At 36.3% G+C, this 20,608-nt stretch overlaps 1 protein-coding gene across 2 annotated transcripts in view; it reads right to left on the bottom strand.

The window, feature by feature from the left end:
* The window catches only part of LOC113540153 (NACHT and WD repeat domain-containing protein 2), a 48,050-nt gene that overhangs the window by 21,353 nt on the left and 6,089 nt on the right, over window positions 1–20,608 (bottom strand). For both annotated transcript variants that reach the window (XM_053233577.1, XM_026936433.3), the window contains exons 3-4: window positions 14,101–14,189; window positions 1,577–1,693 (exon numbers count right to left, since the gene is read on the bottom strand). In XM_053233577.1, the coding sequence (XP_053089552.1) occupies window positions 1,577–1,693; window positions 14,101–14,189 (206 nt within the window). The remainder of the gene's footprint in view (window positions 1–1,576; window positions 1,694–14,100; window positions 14,190–20,608) is intronic.

Raw genomic sequence — 20,608 nt, 5'->3', positions numbered from 1 at the left:
TGGGAGGAAGGGGAAATGAAACCTAATGTTATTGGTTAATATTATTTTTCCCGGCCATGTGCATGGTGATGTAATCAAAAATACATTTTGATGAATCATGCACAAAATGACCATGGATGTAAATCAACAAAGTACGTTCTGTCTCACTTGTCTTAAAACACTCTGCCTCACTGGTCTTCTAGCACCCTGCCTTGCCGGGATTACACTCTGCCTGACAGGCTTTACAACAATCTGCCATGCTGGTCTTTGAACACTCTGCCTCACCGGTCTTCCAACACTCTGCCTCACTAATCTTCTAACACACTGTCTCGCCAGACTTCCAGCACTCTGCCTTGCCAGTCTTTCAATACTCCACATCACCAGTCTTCAACACACTGCCTAACTGGTCTTCTAACACTCTGTCTTGCTGTTCTTCCAACAATATACATCTCCAGTCTTCAAACAGTTCCCGGTTTTCTAACACTTTGCCTCACTGTTTTTCTAACACCCTGTTTTGCACATCTTTTAACACTCTGCTTCAACAGTCTTCCAGTACTCTGCCTCGCTGGTCTTCCCACACCCTGCGTCACTGGTCTTCCAACAATCTGCCTTGCTGGTCTTCCAACACTGTGCCTCACTGGTTTTTCAACACTCTGCCTTGCAAGTCTTCCAACACTCTACATCATAAGTCTTCTAACACGCTGCCTCCCTGGACTTCCAACATTCTGCCTCACCAGTCGTCCAACACTCTGCTTTGCTAGTCTTCCAAAACTCTGTTTTACCAGTCATCCAACATTCTGCATTGCAGAGTGTCCAACACTGTGCCTCACTGGTCTTCTAATAGCCTGCCTCACCAGTTTTCTGACACTCTGCCATATTGGTCTTTCAATACTCTGCCTCACCGGGCATCCAACGCTGCCTTGTCAAGCATCCAACATGATTCCTTGCATGGTTAGTTATCCTGTTTTTTTTGCTATTATTACCTGCCATAATATCTGCCATTATTAACAGTGTGTGAGAAGGCAGAGACGTGTAAAACATTCGAATCATGCACTAGAATCACGAGCTGAGAAACTTCACATGTTTTAACCTCATTAGAAGTGGTATACTCATGACTATTGCACTCTTTCTTCAGATGAGCAATCTGATCTGTCCTTTCTGACATTAACAACCCCTGTGCAAACATCTTTTTTAGCTACACACTTGTGGAGTACATCAAAACAATTTATATCCTTACCATCTTACTAATGTCAGTTTGAGAATTACAGAGCCTTTCATTCTTTATGTATCTCTACACTGTTGTTCCATTTAGTTATTTCTTTTTAATTAGTTCTTATAAAGCTTCGCTTTATATAGAATAGACAATTGTACTGTAGACTGTGTACATTTCAAAATAAATGTCTCACCTTAGTATCCTGTAGGCATTTAACAATACTAGTAAAAAAGTGATTGAGTATGTAAATTATATATATATATATATATATATATATATATATATATATATATATATATATATACACATACAAATATAAGCATTAAACAAAAATAAATTTGAAATTTTACTGGTAAGGGTTGAGAGAAGGTCATATATACCCACAACAAAGCATGGACCGGCAGATGTCTTCAGGCATTCTTCTAGAAGCTTCATCCGCAGTCTCTGTAGTTCTGGACTGTCCCACTCCTCTGGGTCCACACCCCAGTACAGGTCCACCACCTGAAACACACACACACACACACACACACACACACACACACAGAGGCTATAAGTGAACTAAACTATTTACATCAGTACAGCATATACGATTCCAAATCTTCATTCAGGGATATTAGGGATCCCTGATCTTTTCTACTACCTTTGTACAACAATATAGCATACTACAGTTTTATTGTAATACAGCATGCTTTAATTTTAATACAGCATAGTTTTAATACTCTATGGTTTTCCTGTAGTAATTTATGGCCACAATAGGTATCAAACTCTGATACAAAAATGATTATAATATGGTGCTTTAGGGAAACTAAAGCCACAGCCGCAGTTTCACTATGTTTAACTATGAAATTAATATGGTTTTACGTAGATAGAATATGACTGAATAGCACAGTAACCAATGTTGTACTGAACACTATTATGTTATCATATGATCACATTTATTTTTCATAAGCAAAAAAAAAAAAAAAGAAAAGAAAAACTTTTGCACAGGTTAAGTGGAGCACATAATTAACTACTAGTTAATTATTAGTTGAAATTTCCCCTTCATTTCTTTAATGTCTCTTATTCCTGGAATGTATTAATTGCCTTTTTATTTTTTTTCACACTCTTACAGTACACAGTATGACTTTAAAGAACAGAAAGGGTGTGATAGAGACAGGGAGTCAAAGAGAGAGGGTGAGGAAAGAAATGAAAAGGAAGTCTACATAGATCGTCTCAATAGGGAGCTAAGTCTTGCTTTCACACAGCAAACAGATTTGACAGCATACTGCTAGAAACGAACAGTGTTAAATGAGCACAGTGGAGAGAGACTGGTCTTTCTGTGAACACTTTCTTTCCCATCTCACATTTGTATTTCTATTGTTTGCTGTTTGTCATGTGCATGTTTCTATGGCACTGGTTGGTAATAGAGTGTGGTAGGAAGTGTAAAAATGGCATATTACTAAATAACAGTCTCCTGTGGAGCGTCTTAAACTTGCCTTTCTCCAAAACATCGAGAGCAAGCTTGGCCATCTGGGTGTAATATACACATGCATACACAAATACACACCTCAGAGCTATGATTATCAGTGACATCTACTCCTGTATAAGGTTCTGTTACCAAGATATATGCAGCAGGTGTGATGAAAGTGTGATTTAAGATGTTTTGTGTCAGTCAGCATCACATATCCACAGCATAGACAATGTCAGTGGATTTCATATCTGATCCAATACCCATCCTGAGTTCAGCCGTCTTACCGAGACATGTAGCATCAGACGGGTGCATTTCTGCATCTCTGCCTGCTAAAGTTCCAGTGCATTTTGTATGTGTGGATGAGAGACAGCATGTGTGTATTGGGTGTGGTAAAAACAGCGTAATGAAGAGGGACAGGACATTTCCTGAGCACCAGAATTGCAGGGCGTGGGGATGTCCCTGGACACATTTGTCAAAATCAGTTTTGCTGACACACATAATCCAAACAGCAAACTCGCTGCAGGAGAGATGACTGTCACTTTGGCTGTTGATCTGTGTGTGTGTGTATGAAGTATTTGCACATATATATGTATGGGTGAATGTGTTTGTCTGGTACTCTCCAGGTTAACCTGCCTCGACCAGGCCTGACTCTTCTAAACTTAACTTTCATCCCCTTAAACTCCCAGTATGTTATTTGGTAACAAGAGTGTGTATAGGAAAATGTGTAGTTATAAGAAGGAGAAATTATGGGAGTTTAAGGAGTTTTGTTCAAGAACAAATGTCATGGGTCACATCCAAAATCACACAGAAGAGTGGAAATAACTCCACACTCTTGGTTTCTGGGATGATCTGTGTCAACATATGAACTGTTTATATGCAAGGAGCTCAGTGTTACTATAATACTGAGAAGTGTGTAAGCTCTGTCAGACTGTAATAAGTAGCTAACGTCAAGTCAGAGTGTTAGCATGGTGCTCAACTTACTTTTAAAGTGCTTTTAACAAGCCTTATAACAACATCCTCCAAATACCCTCGTTAGACAGAAAGCAAAGAAGAATTTTTGTCCTGAATGTTCTTCAAAATACTAATTTGATAGCCATTTTAGCAACAGCCAACCACATAATTATTTTAAACTGTTTACTCTTTTAAAATGTATGTAATTTATTGATGAACAATTTATCGATCTAATTTATTCAAATGTAATTTAAAACTAGTTTCCTCACAGGTTGACGTGTATGTCATGGCCATGGCTTACTTCCAAACATTCCAAATGTGAAGGTAATCGTATTGAAGGGTTTACTTGGCAGTTATTCTTCTATTTAACCATTTGTTAGATGGCTTACACATCTTGTTTGATCATATAAAAATTAAATTCAGATTGTTGGTTTAGTCTATTTCTATTTCAGTTTTCATAAATTATGTTTGTATACAATTTTTCTGAGCGATCAGTCAGATCATTATGCTGCATAGCTGGTCAGACTACCTCTCACTTCCCTGGACTGTGTTGCAGAATGTACTATCAATCTAGATTTTATCCTTTTTCTCATAATTACACACACACACACACACACTTGAACCATCTAGTAATTTAGGCTTTGAAGCAATGGAGCAAGTTTCTCCCAAAGGCAACTCTGACACAGTTTCTTATGACAAATGCTGACTTCAAAATCCAGTGAGCCATCCATACTTCACCATTAGGGAACAATACAACCAACCTTCATACCCAGAACCTCTGAGACTGTAAGCTCTGCATTTATGTAGAGGGACCACACGCTCACACATATACCACAGTGCTTTAATCTAATATAGGTTGACAGGAAAGATGGATTAACAGAATGAGCAATTAGGACCTGACAGGAAGTCCCTAGATACTTATTGACAACACAATAAAGCAACATCTGAACATTAGTGCACTAATGACCAGCTCATATGTTCCTTCCTTCCTAGGTTTAACATCAGGAACTATTCAGTTTAATTCAATTTTATTTGTATAGTGTCCTTTAACAGTAGACACTATCATAAAGCAGCTTTACAGAAATCCGGATATAAATGTAGATCCCTAATGAGCAAGCCAAAGGCGACAGTGGCAAGAAAGAAAACTCGCAGAGACAGTATGAGCAGAGGTGGTTGGTTTAAATGGGCTAGCAGGGCTAAGCCCTCCCTGTCTTTCAAAGATAAATAGACATCAGTATAAGCTTTATTTTTTTTTTATCCACATCAGATTTTTTGCTGTTAACAGATTAGTTTGGACTTTTTTTTAGAACCAAGAACAATTACACCACTAATGGTCATAAGAAAACTAGACAGAATGGATGGGCTGATTACTGTCTAGCCCAGATTGCAGATTCATGAAGATAACAGTGCAGGTGACAGTCATGTCAGATGATTACACAGAGTGAAACACCCATCAGATTTGATCTCCATTTGATTTGATAGTGTATATGGCCAAAGATTTATGGACACCTGACCATGTGTGCTTTTTGAACATCCTATTCCAGATTTAGTCCCCTTTTGCTGTTATAATAACTTCTACTTTTTTGGGAAGGCTCTCCACTAGATTTTGGAGTGTGGGGGATTTGTCCATTCATCCATTAGTGAGGTTGGGTGAGGAGGCCTAGCACGTAGTCAACATTCCAATTCATCATAAAAGTGTTCAGTGGGGTTGAGATCAGGGATCTGTGCAGGCCATTGAGTTCTTCCAATCCAACCTTAGCAAACCATGTCTTCATGGAACTCGCTTTGTGCACAGGGGCATTGTCATGCTGGAACATGTTTGGGCCCTTTAGTTCCAGTGAAGGGACAATCTAGACAATTGTGACATTCTAGACAATCGTGACATTCTAGACAATTGTGTGCTTTCAACTTTGTGGCAACAGTTTGGGGAAGACCCACAAATGGGTGTGATGATCAGGTGTCCACATACTTTTGGCCATATAGTGTATTTTTTCAGCCCGCTTTCTTGTGACATCCATAACACATGAAATACAGTTGTGAGTATAATGAATTTGAAGGAGGTGGATTTTTTTACTCTATCATCCTTTTTTTCAACAAAATACCTTTGGAAGGGAAACTAAACATAGTGTCTATTGGCCATAGAACCAAGCACTCGAAATATACTGTAGCGGAAGTGATTAATGTATGAATAAAAACGGGCCATAGTTCAGTGCCTCCAGTTTTCTAAACATAAACCTGTGCATCCTCTGTAGACTAGGCCTTACAATGGTCATTATCCACTTAGAAGTATTATCATTTTTTGATCAACTTTAATAATGAATAAATTTAAAGATTTAATCCAGTAATAGTGGATTACAGCCAGAACCCATTACTTTAAACTCATCTAGAACACAAGAAAATGGCCAATAGACACATACAGTATAATAAAGGCAAATACATACATATATTTTTTTTTGCATAATAATTGGCAGGGCTGTGACATCATGAACATTGATCTAAGGATTTGTATGCTTATTTCTATGTAAATCCCTCATGGAGGCAGATTAGAACATTTAACTGTGCCTATCTTTGAAGAAGAGGCAGAATGTGGTGATTGAGTAGAGTAAAGTGTCACCGTGTTGGTGCTGAGGTTAAGAGATACTTAAAAGAACATTCTTTACAAAGTCTATCATTAAATATGTGATTCTGCTGCTGTTTATATCATACTGATATGCTATGGGGAATAAATTCACAGTTCCTTAAAGTATTATCATTAGGCTTTATGGTTATGCTTAGGTATTTATGAGTATGCCTCAGAGAGCTGGGGATGAAGCCAGGCAGAAAACAGGAAAAGAAAACAGATCAGCCTTGCTTGAGGGCTAATACATACGTATAAATTAATATCAGACAGCTAGCTGCAAAGGCTATAGTTACCAGATATATAATTACAAGTTTAAAGATCTTGTTCTACATGCCATATGTCTTTCTATATTATTGTAATCCATGCAGCACTAAACTCAAATTCTTTGCTCTAACGAATGATGTGCTCTCTAACTAAATCATTAAGCTCTTAAATACATCATGAAACGTAATGTGGGTTTTACGTTGTAGCTGGAAGCAGTGCATGTGCTTTATCAGTGCTTTCAGTTTGGTTCAGTGTGGCTGATGCTATTCATTAACCTTCTGTAAAGAGATTTCAGTAAAATGCACAACAATATGCACTGCAAGTTGCTTGTTCATCATTATATGGCAGCTCATATATCTGCAGTTTTAACTGATTTACTGTACTATACTCTTCACATTGCATAGTATTTTAGACCATACTTAATCCTTGCACTAATTTAAGCTTATTTCAAGGCAGTAGAATTTATATGTAATATAATTTATGTATGTATGTATGTATGTATATATATATTTTATGTAACTTTATATATATATATATATATATGAGACAGTGGTCAATTATGTATCCTGACCTTAGAAAATAATGCAAAACAACAAGAGAAATGTTGTTTCCTCTGCCAAGTTATCAACATGATTACTTATCGTTACTTATCATCGTTACTTATTACTTATAAAAAACATAAAAAACCACAAACCTGACACAAATATAGCAAATTCATTATTTCAATCTGCAAGCCATAGATGCCACCAACTCTTTTGACTGTTGTTATCACTTCCACGCACTCTGCTGGTCCTTTCTACCAAATAATAAGAGTGATACCACAGCGCCCTAGAATTCTTGAATCTGATTGGTCAGAAGATGTTGATTAATATACTATTACAGCATGGCTCAGACGGTCATGCTGGCTATACTTCAAATCAGATTAAAATACATCAGGTTTATTTTACTGTTCATATTCTAATACATTAATGTTTCTATAGTAACAGCTCATTCACAAGGATGCTCTACATAATCTAATACTAATAATAAATGGATTAAAATGTTTTAATTAAAAAATTATCATTTAAATATTTTAATTAAAAAATAAAACGAGAGGTTGGTGAAGGAACGACTGTTCATAGCTGTTATAACATTATAAGTAATAACAGGAAGTAACTTGTTTCACAGACGTTCCACATTAAATGTAACTACAAATGGTTAAGCATAACTTTTTCTTCTTCAGTAAATTAAAAAAATTGCTATCATTGGCTAAATCCTGTGGTATAAGAGGAACAGAACACTTTGGAGGTATTGTTATTGGAAAATAATGTATGCTGGGGTGGTAACAGTAACTGCATGTTCTACTGTGTTTATCCCTTATTCACAGATTAACTGCAACATTACATAAACAACAATACATAAAACAATACACAAAAATGAAGACAAATAATTGAGCAGAACAACGAGCTGATCTCTGAAATAGGTTATAATCAATACTGAATTTAGGTGTGATAGATATCTTTTTGTTAATATAAATTGTCCATTTGTTTGTACAATTGACTTGCCATTCATTTTTCTTAATTTTGTTTACAGTTACCATAGTAAAGACGGTACCATAGAGCATATGACGTACCTAAAGTATTATTTGTGTGATTGTCATGGTTATATTCTAACATGCTTCCACAGTAGACGATTGATTTACAAGTTTACGCTTTTGAACTGATCTATATGGGAGCTGTCCTGAAATAAGAAAACATCCTGCATTTTCATGACCAATTGCGAAGTGGGAAGATTCTGATCTCTGAGTAGGACAAATTAATTCATCTAATTCATTCAATTTGTAATTCAAAAGTCAGACTCCTCCAACTGCATTCTGTGAGATCGTTTCAGCATGGTGATGTCCACAGTGCAAGTAAGAACAAGAATAGTTTTACTCTTTTAAGCAGACTTAAAATGCTTTAAGGATTTCATGGGTTTTTTCAGTGCTATTAAAAGTAAATTACCATAAAGCCTACATCCTACATGCACTTTTAAAGTAAACAAAACACTCAAAGGTCTCTTGTTGAGTGCTTTTATAAGCTATTTTAGGAATTTTATTAAATCTATATAGAGTTGGAAAATACAGAGATCCCAGTTGTCATGAACACACATTAATGCACACACTATCTTCTAGCCAAACAGAAACAATGCTTGTCTGTGGATAATGTATCAACTTACTTAGTCTTCTCTGAAACATAAACGATGAACTAAATGTAACCATTTCTGAGTTTTTAATATGTGATAGTGGTATATCATAATATATGGCACACAGGATCAGTTGAACTGCATTTTAGTTTATATCACAAAATCCAAATACATTGCCTTGTTTTCTACCCATCCACAAACACACTGTGCTTTATGACAGACTTACTTACAATGCCTCCTAATTCAATGATTTACTCTTCAAATCACAGAAAGCCCTCAGCGTGTAGTGAAAATGCTCACGAGTATTGGCTAGGCAGCTTTCCAACCACTGATTAGACGTGGAGGTGTCATTTTAAGAACAGACAAATTACAGTACTGATAGCCTCCATTTAGGGGCAATTAGAGAAGAAATATGACATGGTCAATTATGAGGAGAGAAAGAGAGGGAGAAACAGTGAGAGAGAGAGAGAGAGAGAAAGAGAGGCTTGTTTCAGTATATAAAGCAATGTGTGAAGCAGAACGAAGGTAAAGTACAAGAGGGAGAGAGACAGAGAGAAAGAAAAATTAAAAGCCCTGTCAAAGTTCTCCTGATTTACAAGGCTACCCACAATGCCCTGCGCCTTGAGTGCCTCTGCAATTAGACTACTGCTATGGCAACCAGCCACCTAGACTGCACGCCTTTTCAATTTATGAGAAAGGGGGGGGGAAGAGAGAGAGAGAGAGAGAGAGAGAGAAAGAAGAGAGAGAGAATGCCTTAACACCTCCAATGTCTGCAAATAATGTAACCGATATGTAAAAACTAAACTCCACGAAGCCAAATTATATGGTGTAAAAAAGGAGTCAGTTTTTATTCTTTTTTTTCATTCTAAAGACAGAAGGAGAGCAGCATAATGTGCAAAGCATTTACGATCCCCATCAATCATCCTCATGCCTGCATGAAAAGGTTAATTTCTTTTCTCCAAGAGACTAACTGACACACTTAAGTATAGTACAAACCATTTTAATTCCAGACAAGCTGAAGGAACAATGAGAGACACAACAAATAAGCCAGTAAGCAGAGATCTGACTTTGTGTTTTCATCACTCTCTCTCTCTCTCTCTCTCTCACTCTCTCACTCTCTCTCTCTCTCTCTCTATCTCTATCTCTCCCCCTCCTTCAGCTGATTTCCTTCCCTGTTCCAATCATCTGCTATAGACAAGGATCCCTGTGGTGGAACTGGCAGAAAAATAGCTTACACAATTTGGCATAAATAGAAACCCTTACTCATATCAGGTTATTCTTATTTTTTGAATCTCTATATATTTATCAATTCCTCAAACAGCCTTGTGCTATCTTCTCAGACCTTCATCCTATTTTTTTATTTTATTATTATTATTTTTTTTACATAATATCTGCAGGCCAATTTCGAGAGGAAGCCATGAAAGCTCTACCCTCCGCCTGTATCACCAAGCCTGTAATCATGGCACACTGTGGTTAGCGTCGTCATGGCAGCCTGTTTTCATTAATGCTGATGGGTTGCGCTCTCCCAGAGCTCCCTGGCTGCATTATTCAGCCCATCATTAAAAGGTGTTGTTTGTATGAAAACAAGGTTTGGTGTGTGTGTGTATGTGTGTGTGTGTGTGTGTGTGTGTGTGTACGCGCTTGTTTGTTTGGGTGTGCATGGGACTGTGTGTGTGTGTGTGTGTGTGTGTGTATGTATGCTTGTTTGTTTGTAGGTGGGGTTGATATAATTAACTAGAAGATCACCAGCTAATTAAAAGCTTCTGCATGGGTCCTATGTTTGCTGTAAGCCTTTGGCCACGGTCAGACTCGAGAAAGTGAGGACATGATAAAAATATTGTGTTATTGGAAAATAATCAACAGCAGGCTGGTGTGATTTGGAACGATGTGAGCCGGAGCATCATTACCACACCGTATTTGATTGTTTAATTTCTAATAGCATGTCCCAAAGTGTTTTATTCCTCTTATGCCTTAACAATTTGCTAGTGATTACAATTTTTATTCATTAAAGCATGACAAAGCACACTTTTTATTTATTTATAGTTATGTTAAATGTTTTGAAACATCTGTGAAATAAGTTACTTCTTTCTATCACATAAGTTACAGCTGCTATAAACAATCATTCCCTCACTGCTCCTCTTTTTCCTTCTCTTGTCAAGCAATCTGTCCTGTAGACTTTCCCATGTCAGAAAACACACATTTTCAGCTTTACTTATGACTTTTACAAAGGGCTGACACTGGAGACTCCTTCCAAACATGATAAATAAATGTGTCCTCACAGAAACCTCACCGTATTAACAATTCCATGGATTTTTAAGCGCACACCATACACATCCCTGTATTAGAATGAGAATATTAATATAAACCTTGCAGAAGGAAATATCAATGTCAATGCCATGCTGTTATAGCAAATGAATCCCTTCTGACCAATCAGAATCGAGCAATCAACAGTTCTGTGACGTAATATGTAACACACAGTATAGTATTACATACATGTGGTGCAGTATGCTAACTGTGCTGCCCCTCTCCTACAGCCAATAACCTCTTTGTTTCACTAAAATAAAAAAATGACCAAATCTCCATGTAGCTCATCATAATTAGTCCACGCTGCTTCCATATCATCACACATCATCCTGTCAGTATGAATCTACACATATGACCCACATACACCAGCTGCTGTAATTCCCTCCATACTGTCACACTATCAGAGCTCCTCTGTCACATGTGTGTGTGTGTGTGTGTGTGTGTGTGTAAAGTAAACAGGGAAGATACCCAAGGCATCTTCTGTTTCTTTCTCGTTCTCTCTCTGCTCTACACACAAACACGCACACATACACACACACACACACACATTTGCTTCAACATCCATTCCAGGAATGCCACAGGAAATAGAATCAAGTAACAGTGACCAGAAAGAATTATGATTTGCCACATCATATTAACCAGCTGAGAGAATCCAAAGGCCTTTCACCCCTACCCACAAATAAACGTATGAAACTATACTTCTTCTTGTCACTGGGGTGCTACCACCAAGGGGACACCTTTTGTAATGTTAATATATATCTTTATAGATTTATAAATTATTTAAGGTACATGATCCGACCTAAAGGATTACTGATGTACCTTTAAAGCTTTACTCTGAAAGCTAATTAAAGTTACACCACATGCCCCTTCCCAGATAAAAGATACATACTGTGTCAAAAATGAGGCCCATGGACCAAATCTCATTTCATTTGGCTCGTGTGAACTTAGACAAAATAGGTTAACACCTGTGTGCTGCACTGATGTTAATCACACTCGCGTCTAAAAAAGATTCAGAAGCACGACATTTTTTGTGCTGGGAGTGGTGTAACCGGAAATGAATTTCAGTAGGATGACAAAATATACAAAATAAAATCATGATTGTCTTCCTGATCTCTACAGTTAAATTGGGTGGTTGTCAGGTGGATGTTAGACAGCAGTGTTTTAGGTGGATGTCAGACATCAGTAGGGGCGGTGATGCCACAAATTTGTTATATAATCATTTATGGCACAATCTACTGTCTAACAATCTTTCCATATTAAATTTTTAATTGCCATGAAATACCTTTATAACAGTTCCACTGAATATGATTAAAATAATGTTAATAACAGGGGAAAATTACTTATTTATATTAGAATTCCTTATCTACATTTCTTTTGCAGTAAACTCCAGCAGGCTATTTTACCAACTCTCACCTCCATACCTCCCTATCTCTGTGCTTAGAATCCTGTTTCTCACCACAGCAGCTGGTATCCAATAAAATGTGGGTCAACAAAGGAATGCATTCATAATTTTTATTAAATTTATAATCAGTATAATAAATGTTATTACCTAATAGTGCATACATTTTAATAGTTTTTGAGTGTATATATATATATATATATATATATATATATATATATATATATATATATATATATATACAAACACACACACACACACACACACACACACATATATATATATATATATATATATATATATATATATATATATATATATATATATATATATATATATATATGTATGTATGCATGTATATTCAGGCTCTACTGTACTAAAAATACAAAAGATGAACCTTAAATTACCAAGATAAAAGTACATTTTGGTACCTTTATTTACACAGAGTGTAAAGCTGTGTGTGAATATTGATAATTTTAATGTCTGTTTTGTGTGAAAAATTGTGTGAAATTTTAATGTCTGTTTTGCATGTCTGGCATGCAGCACATTATGTGAATCATGAACAGAGCACTTCCAGGCCAGACACTTGAGCCTCAGAATCCAATCATACATACAAGGTTAGTAAACTCTACTTTTCCTTGTCGTTGGGGCAGCACCCTTAAGAGTACACCTTTTCTACCTTTAGTATCTATCTTTTACCTTTAAAGTTTAGTGTACCTTTAAAGCTTTACTCTTAAAGGTAACTGCAGTCCAATTATGTACCTTAAACCTTTTTTTTTTAAAGGTAGACTATATCCATTTTTCCAGGTGAAAGATAAAGGTTAGGCAAGGAAAAGCACTTTTTTCTGAGAGTGTATAAAAAACCCAACTACGAATCATCGTGTGCAGAAAGATTTCTCCTCAGCATGGAACTGTTCTCTGTAATGTGTTAATACACCTGCAGCTATGCAGTGACAATGTAGTACTGTCACATTAACCAGTGATGCTTTTTAATGAAATGATGAGATAAATGCAGTGCTGGATAAAAGAGGAAAAGCAGGTGCTGCTGAGGCTGAATCTCAATTACTCAGTGGAGCTAAAACAAGCTCATTTAAAAGCATTCCCAAATGGCTCCTGCTGTAAAGGTCTCACTTAAAATGTGTCTTTTTTTAAACATAGTGAAATAATTAGACATTTTCAAGAAATATAATGTCTCAATTCTGAATATTACACCATTTTTCCATTAAATGGGGCATGACTTGTTTACATAAGGGTAAGAGATGCTGGAGGGAAAGCTTTCTAAACCAGGACAAGCCCCAAGCCTGTGTTGTTTTGGTCCAATCATGGGCATCTGCTTCAGCCGCCGGCCACCATCTCTCATGACCCTTCTGGATTTGTTTAACAAACAGCCACGATAGAGATCTGTCCTCTCTCTCATTTCTCCCTCAACACAATCAATTTGCATTGTAAACCATCCTCAGTGAGCATGGAAGGAGGGAAGGGATGAAATCAAATCAGGATGAAGCAAAAGGTACGTCTCATTCAGTGCTTAAATCTGGCAGAGCAGGAGGTTGAACGAGTGAGAGAGAGAGTGAGAGAGATAGAGAGAGAGAGAGAAAATAACAGTATGAAACAGACAGAAAGATTTAGTCACACTATTCCTCACACCTGTAACCCTGTTAAACTGAGAAAAGCTCCGTGATATTATTTCTGGTGAACCAAAAAAGTCTACCAACCCTGCCGGGACATAGTGCACATCCAGAGAAAACATCTTTTACCTGGAACTCAATGCCATAGTTTTCTCTACAGAAGTCCCTCAGCTTGGGGTAGACGTGTTCTTTCAGGGCATTCCTCTCTGCCTCCGTATCTGCAACCAAACACACACAACATAGGAATAAAGGCTCTTTCATTTCCACAGAAATAATGTTTTCTGAGGCAACACTTTTTTTTTATTTTACATCATTAAGGTTACTTGTGATCTTGATCACATGACAGACTGTAGTCAGAAATGGTTGGTTTATTCTTGTATGATCTTTATCACACACACTTTATCATGTTCTGTTTAACAAATGTGTGGTTACATCATCAAAAATAGCGCACCAGCCTGTGGCTCTGATACATCAGAGTCATAAGAGTCAGGAGGAAGGCGTAAGGTGTGGACATGTGAGCTTGCTAAATGCTTGCAGACCTTGGAGATAAATGCACATCACACCATGCTGCCTATTTCTGTTTCTTTTAATAATACTACAGTGTACATTTGACATTTGAGACCTGAATCATGGCAAAAATGATATATTAGGAAGTGAAAAGATATTGTTTCTCTATATCAAGATTATTAAGTCTATTTCTATACATTTGTACTAATTTTAAGCTTAAATGATCTTGTTCTATTAGCAGATAACTGTGCTTCTTTCTGCAAATAAATACTTGAAAGAAGCAAAAGATGTCTGCCAGTAGAATAAGTTCATCTCAAGCATAAATAAGTCAAATTAAATAAAAATTAAAAATAAAAAAAAATTGAATAAAAATGTCTATACATAGGTTACATAATGTTAGATTTGTCATTTATTAATGTTATTATGAGAAAGATTAGGTAATTTTTGCCTTTATTCAAGATATTTGTAATTACTAAGATGTCTTTTTTTTTTTAGCGGTGATAGCAGTTAGCATCTAAATATGGAACTCTGACAAAATAAATGATAAAATGATAAAAATGCACTTTACATTCAATATTTATAGAGAAATAAATATAATAATATAAAAAGAATAAATAATCTAAACTAACTAGGTCACTCATAAGAGATGCAGATAAGATCTGTTCCCTACATTTGAGGTAAGTTGGGTAGTAAGCAGGCTCTGATTGTGAACAATAATGAATCAAGCTAATTATATTCGTTTAATTGTATATATACTGTATACTGAACAACTGATGGATTTAGTTTTTCATCCCTACATTGAATTGCTTCAGGTTATAAACCACTTCCTGTTTTATTTGAGATGTATAGTATATGTATAGAAATCTTTTCACATTGACAGTATTTCACCATTATAGAGACCTTTTGCTCCCTTCACCTCACCTTTTTTTTTTTTTTGTCACATTCCATTCAAGACATAGGCAGACAACTCAAGGTCAGGCGTTTCCAATGTAAAACACATTTCACCAGTCTTTTGAAACATAATTTTTCCCTGTTTGCTCAGGTGTGCCGTTGTGAAAACAACAGGTCCAATGACAAACATAGTGTTGTCTAGAACTCACAGTGCAGCCCTAGTCAAGATATTCCGCAGATGGATCCTTTTCAATATACCGTACAGTCTGTGAGTAACTGAACAGCGATGAATTGTTCTGTTCTTTTGGGCAAATGAAATGAAGCAATGAATATGATTTTAAAATGTGGATGAATTTACAGTATACTGGGAAAGCTATTTGGTGAAGTTGACGCTTTATAGTCTTCAGGCCAACAATTTCAATTGCACATGATTTGTTTAACATGACAGTTGTTTTTAATTTATTGTTAAATTACCCATTGTTTGTATTGTTTGCACCCATTTTTGTATAAAAGGACCATGATTTTTATGTGGTACGCACAATACAACCTGAGTGAAAGCTTACATCCTGCATTTTATCTTCATCCTCACAGTTACATCATATCCATTTTGCTGAAGTGCACAGCTAAAACAGAAAAAAATATCACTGATTTTGGTTCAACCAAACAAAGTCTACATTTCAGTCATTATTTATCCAGTTTTTCTTAAGTGGCTTTTATCCATACTGATTATTCTTTATTGATAACACATGAGGATGTCTGTATCTAATTCCCGTGGATATTAATCACAATGTTTTTGTTATACCTATAAAAATATAAATAATGCAAAGCTAGAAACCGACTTGACATTTCAGTAACAAGACAGATTTTAACAAATAGGGTTTGACATTTTTATTTGATAAGCAATTCATTGCTCACCATTTTTTCCCCTTAGGATTTTCAGTATATCTTTATAATTATTATGGAGTCAGTACAGTATTTATGTGTCCTTTACATTCTGACCCCTCTCACTCAATGGCTCAATAAACTGGAGTGGCTGAAACCTGTATTGACTTATTCCTGCCTAATTATTCTCTTCTCTTGAAGTCTTTGTCTCAACAAGGTACTTCTCTGTCTATCGTGTTCATGATTAACACGTAGCCTCTCTACAAAAAGCTCGGCAGCACAAGGGCCATGTTCAGCAGACCATTGTAATGTGCTATTATAGACGACAGGATTAAAGTGCGTAAACAAATCTGACTATCATAGTCAAAGTCCATATCATGGGTCAGAAACAGGCAGACAGCATTTAACTGGTTTAATCCATAAACCAGAAACAAAAAAAAGAAATACCACTAGAAACAAAAAACAGGGGCCATGGGAAACTATGGCTTGGTCTTATCGAGACAAGTACATGGTAAGTCTTTGCAAAGGAACTATGACACAACTGGATTTAAATCGACAAACTAGTCAAGAGTTAGACACAGAACAGGTGAACAACATCAGGTAACAAATCAATAACAGGACAGGAGCAGGAACAAGACTAGAACCGAAAAAATAGCATATGGCAATGTAAACAAAGGAAGGTCATGTGAACCCAAACCAACATGAAAGCAGCACTCATCATGCTTGGAACCATGAAGAGCTGTAATAATGAAAATCAGTCCTTCTATAGATAAACAGTTAGTTATTAAATGTAGTAAATAGTAAAATATAAATGAAACCACTCAATATTTTTCACAGTTAAGTTTTCACAAGGAGCCTGGAGGACCTGGGATAGTTGTTCTCATGTGACACAGGACTTGGGAGTTTGATGTCCGCTCTGGCAAAACGCCATTGTACCAAGAACAGCACATGAATAACATGATTAGATAATATGTCGCTCTGGATAAATAATGGTATGTCAAATTGCAATAAATGGACAGCTGCTAAAGGGCAGTGCTGTAGACATCTGTTAATGCTTCAAGGTAGGTTATAATATAAACTACTAATAAAACTCTGAAATAAACCAGCCCATACCCACACTATTCACTGTTATGAACTTGTGAAATTGTGGTTTTAGCTATGAAAGAGGACCACAGATGTCAACCCCACTAATGATATGTGGGTTATATGGAGTATTTGAGACTCCTATTAAGTAAAGTTATGATAATGCTAGCTAGGTATTTTTCTACTTGTGAGGTAATGATATCTCTTATAATGCAGTACAGTAAACATTAGGTACTGTTATATCTTAGTAACGAAGTAAGGCAATACCCTTAATAAATATACGGCCTACCTCATCACTTGAAAGTGGTATCATGCCAATCTTTGGTAATGCTAACTCTAATTGAACTCTGCTGACCACTCCAGATTCTGGGGCCATGGTGTAGTGTACATGGGTGTGAAAAGGATGCAGGTTCCAGTAGTTAAAATAATGTTGTTGTATTTCACCTATTTAACTAATCTTGACTGATGCACCTTTAATATTTTACTTTAATATGTTGCTTCTCTGAAACATTTAATTCTTTTTAAGAAAATGAACATTTGAGAATCTAAATTTGCTCTTTTCTACTGACACACTGATGCTGAAAACATAAAATAAACATCTAAGATACTAGTGCCAGACTGGTGCCATGTAGAAATTGATAATAAATTATTCAACATCACACACTGAGGGACTCTTACAGCACTGACAATTGATTCATTGTTCATAAGGCATGAAAATGTCTTGAATGTGTTGATCTATCAGAAAAAAAACCCACCGATTTCGGGTCATGTTTCTATATAATTAATGTAATGTGCAAGTTTGGCTACAATTGTTAAATGCAATAAATAAATAAATAAATTACTTAAATAAAATAAACAAACAAATAAATAAATAAAGCAAATTTCTGATAAAATCATCCAATCAACAAGAAAGAAAGAGAGCAAGATAAACTTCAAAATGCCTTCAATAGAAATGCAGATGTTTTAGATTTTCTTTAAACAGAAATATAATGCATTAAAGGTTAAAGTCCCATTTTATTCTCATTTGAGAGTCTTATTTTTAATCACTTCAAAATAGATAAATAAATAAATAAATAAATAAATAACTGAAAAGTACTTCCTCCAGCCCCAGTGACCCTAACTTTTCCTTTGTCAGGTAAAGTGTTTGTGAGAAGCTAATTTTGGTTGTGCACAGACATGGTCCAAAGCACACATATAGCATGCATCTCACTGCTGACTGTGTCTAAGATTTGCTTCGTTGCATTTTGAAAAGAAAGACTTTAAAGAATGTACACATACACGCACAGGCTAAATACTAGGCATTTCTACTATTTTCCATTCTTTCACATTTACTATTGCTCTTGTACCCAAACTCTGTCTCTCCCCCACACACAGAAAAACACACACAGTCTCTGGCAGCAGACTGGCCAGAGCTGTAGCTTTCACTCAGGCTTTATGGATCTCACGGCTTAAACGTTTGCTGTGATTGATGACGATAGGTTGTAAACCAGGAGCAAGAGAAAAGGAGTGAAAACTGGTGAGATCATTTCTGTGAGGAGAGAGAGCGAGAGAGATAGAGAGCGAGACACAGAGAGAGAGAGAGAGAGAGAGAGAGAGAGAGAGAGAGAGCATTGCCAATAAACCATTATTGAACTAGATTGTATTGAATGGGGGAGGGTGAGCTGAGGCAAAATGCGGGGAGAAAGGGAAGGGCAGGGGAGAAATAAAATAAATAAATGAGACTTTCAGTTTCTCCCATAAAGCCCTGTGGCCTCATTCAAAGCTCCAAAAGGCTGCCATTAAACATCTTTTCAGTCTCGGTAGATGGAGCAGAATTGAATGAAATAAAACAGTCCTTTATTGAACACTTTTAGGGACCACTTTCTGAGATTCTCTGCTCTCCATTAAACATGAAGCTAACCATCATACAATACCCCAGTGTAAAGCCGAGGCCTTTTAATTTGTTCATTTGTATACTAGGGCACCAAGCTTTTCACCAGGTCATATAAAACAAGACATTTCTACAATTATTTATTTCAATTCTATGCCTTATATCCTCAGAAGAAAATAGTATGTATGTATTTAATTATCTAATTTCTTAATTTCATTTCTTGCTTTGTTTAGGTTTGAGATCCTGGCTGTATCCTTTTTCAATTATTTAGCAGATAGGAGCTTTTTTATGGAACCTGAACTCTTGACTAGATCTATATAATTTTCATCATTACACTAAGCCTGTTGCTTTGTGTAAAGCTTCAACACTCTCTCCCTGTGGAACACACATCGATGTTGGGCTGTGCATGTAGATTTATATTGACAATTTCTAATCATGGAGGACCTTCTTTACATGAAATACAGAAACACAGAATAAGAAGAGTAGCACGATGAGAGGATTGGACAGTTTATTTTATGTTGTACTCTCTGGCACTTGTACAAAAGATGATCAAATCCAAAATGCCTAATTGTTTAAACCCCATCTCTCTCTCTCTTTCTTTCTTTTTTGGATACTATTTAAAAATTGCCACAAAAATGGCACATTTGCTTGTAATAAGAAGATGAAAGAAGCTTGTAATATAAATAAGAAAGAAAAGACCACAGCTTATAAATGTTTATGCTGACTTAGACTTTGAAAAATGACAGATTAATTGGTAATGCTTTACCTTAAGGTTCCCTTAACTGACATTATTTAATGCATTACCATGAACTTCATCATAAAGACACCATAATTAACATTAACAAAGTAACTTGTATAACACTTGTATTAATTGATGTTTTTTTAAAAATAATAAACCAAATAAGACAAACACCTGTGTAATCCAACGTTTATACCACCCTTAAACTTAAGTACAAATATTCACCAACATGAACCAACACCTTAAAGAACATGTTTGTGAGTGTTAACTGTAAAAATTTAGTGAGGCTGAATAGCAAATGTTTCGCATGTTCTGCTTTCATCTGACCTCCCAAAGACATGTCAGTAGGTCAGGTGTGTCCCCTCTTATCCAAAGAGCCTGTGTGGCTGCAGTTTTCATTCCGATTAAGCAGGAGCCATACCTGATTCCACCTGTTTAATCAGTTGATCTTGGCTTTCAATAGACTATCAGGTGTTGCTTCTGCTTGGTTGGAATGAAAACATGCCCTCACACATGCCCTCCCTTTGCGGATAAAATTGGACACCCATGTAGTAGGTGGATTGGCTACTCTAAATTGCCCCTAGGTGAGAATGAATGTGTGATTGGTGCTCTGTGGTGGACTGGCTTAATGTTCACGCTTAGTGTTCCCGTGAGAGACTCCAGAT

The sequence above is a fragment of the Pangasianodon hypophthalmus genome, chromosome 4 (assembly GCF_027358585.1).
Source record: "Pangasianodon hypophthalmus isolate fPanHyp1 chromosome 4, fPanHyp1.pri, whole genome shotgun sequence".
Taxonomy (NCBI): Eukaryota; Metazoa; Chordata; class Actinopteri; order Siluriformes; family Pangasiidae; genus Pangasianodon; species Pangasianodon hypophthalmus.
Note: the sequence above shows the minus strand (reverse complement) of the source record. Positions and strands in the feature narration are given on the sequence as shown.